The 13049-nt window shown below is 51.4% G+C and overlaps 1 protein-coding gene across 4 annotated transcripts in view; it reads right to left on the bottom strand.

The window, feature by feature from the left end:
* ITGA9 (integrin subunit alpha 9) overlaps positions 1–2719 on the bottom strand; it is a 361953-nt gene extending 359234 nt beyond the window's left edge. For all 4 annotated transcript variants that reach the window (XM_043595760.1, XM_043595758.1, XM_043595761.1 and 1 more), the window contains exon 1: positions 2535–2719. In XM_043595760.1, coding sequence (XP_043451695.1) covers positions 2535–2719 — 185 coding nt within the window. The remainder of the gene's footprint in view (positions 1–2534) is intronic.
* Between the last annotated feature and the right edge of the window lie 10330 nt (positions 2720–13049).

Raw genomic sequence — 13049 nt, forward strand, 5'->3', positions numbered from 1 at the left:
GAGTGAGGGGTCTTTGGTGGAAGTTTCATTAGCCTCACGGCAAGTCTAGTCTCTAGGGAAAAGGAGAAAGGAGGCGATGCTGGAAGTCTGTTGCTTCAAGAGCTGCAGCTTACAAAGTCTGGGCAGCATAATCAGCTGAGAATAATGTTCAAGGCCTAAGACAAAGAAACTGGGAGGAAAGCAGAAGAGAGAAAAGGATAAGGAGGAAAGTCGTTGGAAAAGGCAGCAAGAGGACAGCTATCAAGGACATAGCCAAACGAAGATACAGTTAAGACAATGTGAGGCAAAAACGGAAAAAGAAATTTTGCTTGAAAGAGATTTCCGTAGAGTTTAGTTGCTACCTGAGAAACTATGGGGACAAGCCCCCCAATGGAAAGAACAGCATGCTCCTGTCAGAAGCAGACAGCGCACTTTTGAGAGCAGGAGCCTGGCTGTGGATGGGTTCCTTAGGACCCCAGGCATATCCGCCCCACGGCCATACGCCAGCATTACCTTCCAGTTTCACACCCCCCGTGTCTGCCCCGTACTCCGGGTGCCGAGTGGAAAGCCAGCCCGTCATTTCCTGCAATTGCCCTATCCCAGTCCCACAGCTCTTCCTCATGCCCTTTCTGAAACAAAGCAGGTCAAACCTGCTCTGGCCTCCCCTGCCCCCAGCTGTTCCCCAGCCAGGGCAGCTTTGACCTGCGGCCCCTCCAAAGCCAGGTGATTGAGTCCTGGCACTTCTCCCTTGAGCTGAGCCATTGAAGAGCCCGGAGGAGAACAAGCCTGTGCAGCTACAGATCCAGCTACAGATCCGACACAGTGCACAGCTCTCCTGCCTGCCTTTCCTCAGGAGCCCCCCACCCACAGTCACCCTTCGATTCCTGACAGCGCTCCCCACATACTTCGTGCCAAGGTCACACGGTCCAGGAGCCCAGCCTGGGATTCTGGGATGCGTTCTCCCACTGCTCCTGCCGCATTCTCTACCAAATCCAAAGCCCACAGTGGACTCTGAGCGTGCAGGACATGGAAAAGGTGTGCAGCCCGCTTAACTCGAAGAAAAGGACTTGGCGGGGCACCCGGGGGCTCGGTCGGTTAAGCGTCCCACTCTTGATTTCAGCTCAGGTTATGACCTCACAGTCTGTGAGCTCGAGCCCTGCATCAGGCTTCGCACACTGACAGTGCAGAGGCTGCTTGGGATTCTCTCTCTCTCTCTCTCTCTCTCTCTCTCTCTGCCCCTCCCCTGCTTGCTTGCCCACTCTCCCTCAAAATAAAAATAAAAATATTTAAAAGGTGTATTTGGCAAGTGCAGGAAAAGATAGTCTGGCCTTAAATTCAGCAACTGGGGTAAACGGTGGGGAAGGAGACGTAGAACTGGACAGGGGCTACGCGGGACTTTAAAAACTGGGTCTCCGGGAGGCAGTTCTCCTAAACAACATGACTTTTAATGGGCTGGCTGGTCACGGAGTCCTCCCTTTTCCAGGAATGCTTGAGGACTCAGATCTACAAATCCACCCTCTTGGGTCAGCCTCTGTCCAATTCGCAGCAGGAAGTCTCCCACAGAGCTGCGTGCTGGGAGCACACATTACTGACCGCACCTTCCTAACCTGCAACCCCGAAGGACACTCGCACTGGTGACCACACAATAAAACCAACCCCACGCTAGCTGTCCCAGGGCCCCCACTGGGACATGACCTTGAACAGGGGAACTGTCCACCGCCTAGCTCTCCGATGAAGAGGTAATGACCCTTGTGTGCCGTTGGAGTCCCTGCCAGGAAAAGGTCAAGGAAGGACCAACCTCGCCTCCGCGCTTCTCGGGGGGGCTGGGCGCTCAAGCTCTGCACCCCTTAGCTGATGGCACTTAACGCGGAGAGCTCTCAGGGGGCAGCTGGACTCCTTGACCTCTGCAGAACCACATCCTTTCTCCCAAGACTTAAGGTGCTTGTCTCCAGGTCAGATGACCCGGGTGAAATGAGGCCCAGGCTGCCCCAGAAATCACCCACCAGCATCCCGGAGCCTCTCAGCTCGCGTCCTCGGAGAGCCTTGCAAGGAAGGACGCGGCCCCTCGGGCTCCCTCTCACGTCCCGGGTTACCGCGCTTCCTCGGCGCCGCGCACCGGAGCGGCTCGAAGCCGGGGAGCGGTGGGTGGGGTGTCACCAAGAGCTCCCTGAAACCGAGGGGTCTGCGTCTCGAGTGCCCGGTGTCCCGGGGCGTTCGCCTGGAGGCTGGGGGGGGGGGGGGGGGGGGGCTCGGGGACAGAGGGGACGAGTTACTTCGCGAGCGGGCGTTCCCGCTCCGCCGGCTAGGAGGCCGAGGGGGGACCGCCCGCGCGGCTGTCCCCGCGCACTCCGGGCTGGGACCGCGGGCAGCGCCGGCCCGGCCGCCTCCGGCCCCGGGCGCCCACCGCGACGGCGGCGGGACCGGAGCCCGGCGTCCGGCCCTCCCGCCGTCCGCCGCCGGGCTGCGCGCCGCCGAGCCGTTTCTCTCGGGCCCCGGGGAGCGCGGCGCGGGGGCGGCCGGGCCGGGCCGGGCCGGGGTCGCGGGGCGCAACTCACCAGCGCGTGTTGTCGTGGAAGTGCTCCAGCACCGCGTAGCCGAAGAAGGAACCGGCGGGGCCCTGGAAGCGCACGGGGCGCTGCGGGTCCAGGTTGTAGGCGCCCGCGGGGGTCCCCGCGGCCAGCAGCGCCAGGAGCAGCGCGCGGAGCCCCCCGGCGCCCCTCCGCGCCGCCGGGCCGCCCATCCCCGGCCGGCCGCCGCCCTCCGCTGTGCCCCGCGAGCCGGGCGCCGAGCGCGCGGGCGCCGGGGCCGCGGGCTCCGCCGACGGCCGGGGGCTCTGCGCCGGGACGCGGCGCGGGCCCGAGGGCGGGAGGCCGAGCGGGCGCCGCAGGCGAGCGCAGGGGCGGCCCGGAGCGGGCGGCGTCCTCAGGTCCGGCCGAAAGGTCTGCGCGCTCGGCGCGAGCGGTCCCGGGCCGGGCGGCGCTGGGCTGCGGAGAGGCGCGCCCGCGGGGTGGGCGGCCCGGAGGCCGGCGGCGGGACGGCGCACCGGCGCCCTCTGCCGGCCTCCAGCCGCGCGCCCCCGCCCTGCCCCGGGCGCCCCGGCCGGAGAGGGCCCGACACCCGCCCGGGCACCGCGGCTGCGGCGCCTCCCACCACGCCCTGGGGCCGGACAGCTGCCCCGACGCGGCCCCGCGGCTGCGCGCTCAGCCCCTTCTGCGGGGTCGTGGGGTCGCGGGGTCGCGGGGTCAGCGGCTCCCTCCGGGTCTCACACCCACAGCGAGGACCAAAGGAAGCCGGGTGACGGTCGGGCTTCTGCTCCGTCTGCTCCGTCTGCTGTCCCTCGCCGGGGCTGTGAGTCCACCTGAGGAACAGAGGCGCTCCACCGGCGCCAGCTGTGCTTTTGGGGGACAACTAGAGCCACGTGGGGGTGAGCGGAGGGCCTGCCCTTCCGACTACCCTCACCTGGCCCCCTGCACCGGCGATCCCTTGGTGTGGTCTCAGCCCCAGCAACAGCCACGTCCCCCGGGAACCTGCCAGAAATGCGCCTCCGCGGTCCCACTCCAGGGTAGGGGCCCAGCTGGGGGCGGGCAGGGGTAATGGTGATAAAATGCACAGGGTATAAAACCTACTGTCTTAAGCATCTTGAGTGTAAGTTTCGTGGCGTTGAGAACATTGACACCGTGGTGCAGCCGCCGCCGCCAGTCTCTACGACTTTTCTGTCTGGCAAAACTGAGACTCTACATGCATGAAAGAAACCCTAACTCCCCACCCCCCTTCCCCCCCGAGCCCTTGGCAATCACCATTCTCCTCTCCGTCCGTGAGTTTCACGGCTGGCGGTACCTCATGTGAGTGGAATCATATGTGGCTGTCTTACTCCCTCCACGTAGCATGATGCCCTCAAGGTTCATCCGTGTTGTAGCAGGTATCAGTATTTGCTTCCTTTTTAAGGCTGAATAATGTTGTATGTAACATGTGTTCCTTATCTGTTGATCCCTTGATGGGCCCTTGGGTTGGTTCCACCTTTTGGCTATTGTGAATATGCGACTGACACAGCTGTGCATGTAAGGGCACGGTTATCTTTTCGGGGTAACTGCCTTCGGGTCTTTAGGGGGTATGCCCAGAACAAGATTGCTGCATCATATGGTAGTTCTGTTTTTAATTTTTTGAGGAGCAACCATGTTTTCCGCAAGAGCCACACCATTTTACATCCCACAGACAGGGCACAGAATTCCAGTTTCTCTACATGTTCTTAATGAACACTTTTATTTTCGGGGGGGGGGGTGGAGTTTTTGATTTTTATATGTAGGAACCTAATGGGTGTGAGGTGGTATCTCCCTCTGGCTTTGATTTTCGTTTCCCCGAGGATTAGTGATGTTGAGCGTCTTTTCGTGGGCTTATTGGCCATTTGTATATCTTATGAACAAATGTCTGTTCAAAAGGACTGTGTTTAACAGTCTGTGGTTCTGATACATGCTCAAGTTTGAGAATCGATACCACATCAATATTGACACACTTCCCTTTCCCTCGAGCCACTATGCCCTGCGAGTCAGTAGAAAGCAGAACTCCCCGCCTACTCGTTGCATGAACCCATGTTCCCAAACCAGCCCTAAGTTCCAACACAGGCTCCCCAAGGGGAAAAAAAATGAGAACTCTGCCTCCTTGACCACCTGCTCCCAGCTGCTTGCACACATACCAGAAGAGACCCATGGTCCCAGAAGCCCCGATGACCGTAGGAAAGAGTGAGAGGAAAGAAAGGAACAGCACCCTTTACTGAGCACTTCCGACCTGCCAAGTACTTTACACATCGTATTTTATTCAATTCTCGCAACATCCCTTTGAAATAAGTACTGTTGGGGCACCTGGGTGGCTCGGTCAGTTGAGTGTCTGACTCTTGATTTCAGCTCAGGTCATGATGTCCCCTTTGCCAGCTGTAGGTAGATGCTTGAACATTGTTGAAAGAAGGAAGTCCTTGAAGGAAAGCAAGCTGAGTTAAAAGATAAAAACCCTTTGGAAGAGACTCTGAAGGAGAGTTTTCACTTTCTCTGAGTTCTGGTTGTGAGGGTGGAAAATGGTCCATTCTTCTCTTAGGAAACAAAGCCCAAGTTTCCGTTGACTGCTAGTACCTTCCCAATATCTATACTTCCCATTTTCCTAAGTAAAGAGCTTGGAATTCTTGGAGCATAAATGTATCTATCTTAAAAAATAAGTAAATGAAACTGTGTGGCTCAGTCTCTCTAGCAGATGGGGAGGCCACGGTGTCCGTGTCTGGCCAATGAGATACAAATGTACATTGTGGGGGGTGGGGCTTCTGGAAAGGATTTTTAAAGGGGAGCCGACTCGGCTGAGCTGTGACTCTCCCCCTGTGTCCTTCCCTCTCTTGCCCACACCACAGACAGAGGTCATGCCCGGAGATTGCAGCAGCCATCATGAAGGCTACCTCAAAGTAACTGCAGGGACCCCAGTTCCAGCATCCTGCCGCGGCCACACTTGGCCTGGGCTGCCTTCCTTGGGATTCCTTATCACATAAGGAAAAATAAACACCAGTTCATAGGACCCACTGCTTTTGAGGAGTCGGTTATTTGTAGCTAAGCAGACTTCTGTGCTGACTCAACACCAGAATGAACAGTTTCTTAGAACAGATGCTCCTAATCTAGGGTTCACACAGTTCTATAGGTAGCTTCAGAGGCTCTGAGACCCCTGCGGTTGGCGGAATAATGCCCTCCCACACGAAGATGTCCACCTCTTTACCCCTGGAAGCTGTGAATAGGTTACCTCACCTGGCAAAGGGGACTTTGCCAATGTGCTTACAGTTAAAGACTTGAGAGCAAGATTTTCCCAGATTATCTGCACGGACCTCGTGTATTCATTTGAACCCTTACATGTAGAGAGAACCTTTCTTGGTCGTCAGATAAAAAGATGTGACCGTGAAGGGAGGGGCAGGGTCATGCTTTACAGATGGAGGTAGGGGGTCCATGAACCAAGAGATACAGGCTGGAAGCTGACAAGTTTTAGTGAAAATGGATTGTTCCCCAGAACATCCAGAAAGAAATGCAGCCCACTAGCACCTCAAAGATAGTCTGGTCAGATTTCTGACCTCAGAACTCTAAGATAATAATAATTGTGTTGTTTTAAGCTGCTGAGTTTGTGGTAATATGTTATAGCAGCAACAGATACTAATACACCCCCTAAAAAGGGTAGGTGCGGGTATGTGTGTTTCTTAGGGAAAGATCCATAGATTTCAACAAAAATCTTAAAAGGGAAGGTAGTTTATTTTTTTTAATGTTTATTTATTTTTGAGAGAAGGAGACAGAGCGTGAGGGGGAGAGGGACAGAGAGAGAGGGGGAGACACAGAATCCGAAGCAGGCGCCAGGCTCTGAGCTGTCAGCACAGAGCCCGATGCGGGGCTCAAACTCACAAACCGTGAGATCGTGACCTGAGCTGAAGTCAGACCCTCAACCAACTGAGCCACCCAGGCGCCCCAAAGTTTAAACATCCAATTATAAAAATAAGTCCTGGCTGGGGTTGTAAAGTACAGCATCATGACTGTAGTTCATAATACTGTATGGTATATTTGAAAGCTGCTACAAGAGGGTAAATCTTCAAAATTCTCATCACAGCAAAAAACAATCTGTAACCCTATGTGGATGTTAACTAGACTTATTGTGATGATCGCGTCACAATATAAACAAATATCGAATCATTATGTTATGCGCCAAAACTAATATCGTATGTCAATTATACCTCAATTTAAAAGAAAGGCAAGGTAGTTTTTAGAAGGTTAGAAACTACAGATCTAACTCCCACTGTTTCCAACCCCTATAAACCAAACTCTGAAAGTGATATCAGGTGCAGGGCGCCTGGGTGGCTCAGTCGCTTAAGTGTCTGACTCTTGATTTCAGCTCGGGTCATGATCTCACGGTGTGTGAGCCGGAGCCCTGCTTCAGGCTTTGTGCTGACAGCGTGCAGCCTGCTTGGGATTCTCTCCCCCCCCCCCACTCTGTCCCTCCCCTGCTCACACTACAAATAAATAAATAAGATACCGGGTGAAAACTGTAGCATCCCTCCTCGATGAACCAATGCGGCCCAAACTTGGCTGTATACCAGACCCCCAAGGAACTGCTGAAAAATACAGATTTACAACCACCGCTGAGTCAGGTCTGGAGGTGAGGCCCAGGAAGATGTATTTCAAGGCCCTCTCGGAAAACTTACCACGTAGCCAGGTTGAGGAAGCAAGGTCCTACGGGAGATTCAGAATCCTGCATTGCTTTCTTGAACACGTGACACCATGATATGGTAGGAAAAAACAGAATTTGGCCTCAGACGGAGAGGATTTAAATCTCAGGTCTGACCAGCTGTGTAATCCCCAGTAAGTCAATGAAATAGGGAAACGAATAAACATACCTACGGATGGGCTTCTTGGGACGTTATTTTCTAACCGTAAAACTCTAAAAACATTTGTCATCCATACAACCTCACATCAAGAGTGAGCTCAATTTCCTGGTTGCCAGAATGAGCTTTCCTATAGAGACTTGAACTGAAGTATGAGTCTGTAGCATGACTATTGGGGGAGAGAATGTTCCAAACCTGGCCATGTAGAATGCAGATTTGCTTCAAGCCCATGTGCCTTTTGGAAAACAGAACCTCTTGTCCCATTTTCTAAGGGAAGTGACAACCAACTTTTTTTCCTCCTTTTTCAGTCTCTCGCTTCAAGGACTGACCTGGGAAGGTTTTCTGTTAACTCTGGTGGTTGCAAACGGAACAACCTGCACTGTCAGCTTACCTATCATTAGCCTTTTCCAGAATCTGCCATCAGTATATCTAAGGCAAGCCTGACTTCCTCCCAGAGGGGCAGAAAACCGTGGAGAGCATCCTTTTCATAACAATGCAAAAGAAGCGATTGTTGGCACTCACTCCCTTCCTGCCACACAGCACAGAGGAATAATGTATTGAAATGATTAACTGTCCCAACGGAAACGTTGGTTTCTCCTAACCTTTGAAAAAGTCTGAAGATTTATTGGTCTATTCTCCCCCTTCCTTTCTCTACCAACTTTTTTTTTTCTTATAAATTCAATATTTCCCAACTGCTTAAATACCAGGTCAAAAGTTAAGTACATTTCTAAGGCTTCATGCAAGCTGATTGGCTCAGTAATCTCTAGGTTCAGAATATGATTTTTTTCATCCCAAAACCTTCGATTATGACAGAAAATACACATAGTTCTTCCAGTTGAAAAGAAAAGTCAAGTGAGTATTTTCAAGCCCTATCTTGATCCCCAACTTTGCCTGGGATCTCTTTTCCTGAACTGTAGCCCCCTGGTCTCTGATGGGAAATACTGATTCCTTCCTGATGGAATGACCCCAACACGACTCTCTAACATCTTCCTCAGCCCCGCCTGGTGAGTGTTCATCTTTCTGGGCACTGAGTGTATATGCCAGCCGGGTGCCGTGGGGAGGTGCAGCCCACAGTGGTGACTATCGGCGCTGCTTTGCAAAGATGGGAGTCTAGACAACGAGCAGACCAGGCGCTGCTGTGAGCGAGCCGTGCAGCCAACCGCAAAGCAGGTGAATTTAGCACGCATCTCACGCTGCAGCAGGCATTTCCCTGACCACGTTGTCTCACTTAAACCACACGGTGATCTGATGAGGAAGATACAGGTGAGGACTTGGTCTCAGTTACCAAAGGGCTGTGCAAACTGAGGACTGTCGGTATTACAAGTTCACAGTCCTTGTCCAAAACTCTTGGGGCCGGGTATGTTTCGGAATTCAGATTTTTTTTTCCCCAGAATTTAGAAGACAACACAGCATAATGACCTCTGAAGATTGGCATCTTTCCTCAGTGCTAGAAAGGTCTCAGTTATTGCTTACTCTTTGAATCTGTATTGTCTCCTTCTGGAACTCTAATGTGCCGTATTTTAAGCCTTCTTGCTCTATCATGTGTGGGTCTAAGGCCTCATATTTGCCATTTTTTTGCCTCATTAAGCTGCATTCTGAGTAATTTACTTCCTTGTGTTTTCTGGGTCACTGTCTCTTCAGTATAATCCATTGTTTTACCAGTCCTTTGAATTTGTAATTTTCATTATTACATTTTTTTAACCTAAAATGTTCTAAAAAGAGGGACAAACAAAATCAGGGACGCCTGGGTGGCTCAGATGGTCACGTATCTGACTTCGGCTCAGGTCATGATCTCACGGTTCGCGGGTTCAAGCCCCCAGTCGGGCTCTGCGCTGACAGCTCAGAGCCTGGAGCCTGGTTTGGATCCTGTGTCTCCCTCTCTCTCTGCCCCTCCCCCACTCGCACTCTGTCTCTCTCAAAAATGCGTAAACATTAAAAAAATTTTTTTTGATTTGTGTAAAATAAATAAATAAATAAATAAATAAATAAATAAAAGTAATTGATTAAATTAAAAGTTCCATGTGGTCCTTGTTTGAAAACCCGCCTTGCCAACCAGATGGTGTGTGCCTTGCTCCTTAATTGTACTTCGGACATCTTTCTTCATTTCCTTAAAGTTAAACTTGTTTATTTTATATTCCGTTTCTGATGATTCTAATACCTTCATTCTGTACCTTTGCTTCTGCAGTCTGCTTATTGTCTCTCACGGTGGCTTGTTTCCTTGTGCCTTACGTAACCTTTGCTTGTGAGCTCGTGTCCCACGGGTGTTTATCTTTGTTTAGAATACGTTCCTCCGCGAGCGATTCGTGTTTGCGGCCGCCAGTGGGCTGGGGTAGTGGTGCTTCAGCACTTTAACCTAAATTCCTACTGGGATTTTCTTCTGCTACATGTATGTGGCTCAGCGTGCTCAGAGCACACGTCTTCCTTTTCTTTTTTTGATTCCACCAAGCAGCAAGGAGGCCGTGACACAAAAGACTTCTTTCAGTCCCTCTCCATGGGCAGGTGTTACCCTAGTTTGCCCACTAAATGTGAACTAAGCTTCATTTGGGGTCTCCAATCCGACTCCACCCAGGCTTTGGTTGCTGTCCCCTGTCTGTGTGGGAGCCACTTAAATCCAGATATCCCCAGGGTGAATGCTGACATCAGCACTCCCTTTTTCCCCTAGATTAGATTTTTTTTTCCACTATTTCTGGCCTCTGAACATGTATTTCTTGCCAGCTTAGCAAACCATGATTCATTTTTATATGCTGTTCAGCAATTTTAGGTGTTTTTGTACCAGGAAAGATTCCCACATGTCCACCACGTATTCCACCATTGCCAAAAAGGAAGCCTCACTAATTTTTAAGTCACTGAACAATAATTTAATAATAAGTCAGGAAGAATAATGACCTAATCATGTATTGGAAGCCTTTGAAGTTCTACTAGGAGTCTTCGTGTTATTTCAAATCCTTAAAGAAGGAGCCAGGGTAAAAGTGGGGCCCTAGAACTGGAAGGTCAGTGTGGTGTAAACACAAGACCTTCGCCCCCCCCCCCAGGCGAGAGGCCGTGGAATGAGATGACTTTCGTGGCATCGTGGCTCTTTAGTCCCTCAGGATCCACCGTAGCAGGACATTTACAAGAGGACAGAAGAGGGTGACAGGTAAAGCCTTTGATGTGTGTGGTTGTTTCCTTATTTATTTGCTCAAATGTATTTGAATCCCTCGTCCCTTAGGTTCAACTTTTTCCAACAGTAGAAAGAGTTCCTGCAAGGCCGCAGTTCCTAGAGGCAACCACGGCGGCCAGTTTCTCAGCCTGCTTCTGGAAATATTCCGCGCCTACTCAAGTCGAAGGCTTTTTCATACGCACTTAGCACACGCATCGTGTCGTGCCTTGTCTTTTTAAAACTTAGCAATATGTAAGAAATGTTCCATATCGATACGACTTACTTTTCTAACGGCTGCATGGATGGTCATCGTATGGCTGAACCGTAATTCATTTAAACAACCTCCCCCCTCCCATCTGGGAGACATTGGTGACTGTCAGACGCACGGAAGTGCGTCGATCCTGTGACCGCAGGCAAGTATTTCTGTAGAACAAACTCCTAAAGGCAGAATTCCTTCATCAAGGGGAGTGTACATTTCAATTATTGTGGATATCATCAAACTGCCCTCCAAACAAGCTGAGCCAGTTTGCAGGCCCAACAGCATCACAAGAGAATACTTGCTTCTGAGAGCTCTTTTATAATCTACTTCAATCAATATGTTCTTACTCTCTTAATATGTTAACAGCTTGCCCAGCTAATTGAATTCATCCAGAAAGCCTCTCTATGAATGCACATCATATGCCGTGCCTAGTATTATTGTGTATGATGCCTGTTATTGAATATAGGAATAGCTCTCAAAATTGCATTTAACTTAATAGGTGAAAGTAACAGCGTTCCATTTCTAAATTCCTTTCTGATTTTAACTACCCTACTGATTGCTAGTCAATTGGAAATGGATCCTTAGACACTCAAGCTAAGTTTATACACGTCCTCTTCCCCACTCCACCTCTGCACAAACTGAACCTCAGATGTTAACAATCAGATAATATTGTAAAGTCCTATCCTCCCTAGCAGTCACTTCTTAGGAATTTATCATAAGAAAACAATTGAATATAAGACTTTTTAATGTTTGCATAAAGGTTTTCATGGCAGCTTTGCAACGGTGAAAATCAGAAAGCACTAAATGACTAAATTCTATCAGGAAAACATTGGCTTAGGGCGCCTGGGTGGCTCAGTCGGTTGAGCGTCCGACTTAGGCTCAGGTCACGATCTCACAGTTCGTGGGTTCGAGCCCCGCGTCGGGCTCTGTGCTGACAGCTCAGAGCCTGGAGCCTGCTTCGAAGTCTGTGCCTCCCTCTCTGTCTCTCCCCCCTCCCCCACTCATGCTCTGTCTCTAAAAAAAATGAATAAACCTTAAAAAAAATTTAAAGAAAGATATTGGCTTTTTGGACAGCCATAGAATATAAAACTACGCAGGTGTCATGAAAAGTGAAAAGGGTCTGTTTCATCTCAGCATGCCTACGTGCATAAAATGTCTTTACATTTTCTCGTCATCTCTACCAGCATAGCCCCCCACACAGCAGCCTCTCTTGGTAATATCCCAGTACAAATCCATAACCCTTCCATTTGTCCACAGTCTCCTCTCAACAGGAGGACGTTGTCTTGTTCATTTAAAACTTCAAATTCATTTGTTTCAAAGCTGTCCTCTTAATCCCAGCGCAACGGCCATGGGGACTTGGAGGCTGAGTGTGTGCGCATGCGTGTCCCAGGTGCTGGGGGACGCCCACGCTCTCACACACTCCTCTGGCCCTGTGCCTACCCCTCTGGTGTTGGAGTGCAGTGTTGGAGGTGAGGGAGCGTGAGGAGTCTCCTGACTCGACTGCCTGGGAGAGTCTCTGTGGGTCGCAGCACCCACGCAGCGTGTCCACAGCCACTGCAGACTGCACGGGTGGGTGGGTCCCGGCAAACCTTGCCGCTGAGGGACTTGAGCCCAAGCGGGCCCACGGGCACCGGTCATTCCTCGGGAGACGTGGCCATACCCTCTGTCATCACCCAGCCGGTGGCTTCGCTCCATATTCTCCGATGCGAGCGCCTCCCGTGTCCATGTCGCGATGGTCTCAGATGAGTCCCCACCGCACATTCCAGCTGCCACCCAGCCTGGATCCGGCGAGGAGACAGAGATACCCATAACTCTCAGGGAACGGAACCTCAAAGGGGCAGTCGTTGCCCCTCTCCGGTGGCCACTCCCCTTTTCCATTGCCTTCCCTTCCTTCCCTACATTGTCCTCAGCTCTAAGCTGGTAGCTTAGCATGAACAGGGGACAAGATACCAGCTTCCCCTTCTTACAGTCACCTACAAATTGTATGACCGGTTATACTGAGGGCCTCCTCCATAGATTCGAGGGAGAAAAATCTGGTAAGCATCCCTCCATCTGTCCTCCACCCACGGGACAGTAAGAGAAGAAAGACTATCTCCGAGGACACTGCATTCCCCACCCACCCACCTCCCGACACACACACAAGTGACCGGTGTAGTTCCAGTGCCCCCGTAAGTGTAAACAGCCCACACAGTTTACCCTCTCTAGCTCTTGGGAAACGTGGCATCTCATGCCAACAAGTAGGCCTTCTTCAGAGTTAGCCCTAAAGAATTTAACTTGGTTCTTAA

This window comes from Prionailurus bengalensis, chromosome C2 (genome assembly GCF_016509475.1).
Source record: "Prionailurus bengalensis isolate Pbe53 chromosome C2, Fcat_Pben_1.1_paternal_pri, whole genome shotgun sequence".
Taxonomy (NCBI): domain Eukaryota; kingdom Metazoa; phylum Chordata; class Mammalia; order Carnivora; family Felidae; genus Prionailurus; species Prionailurus bengalensis.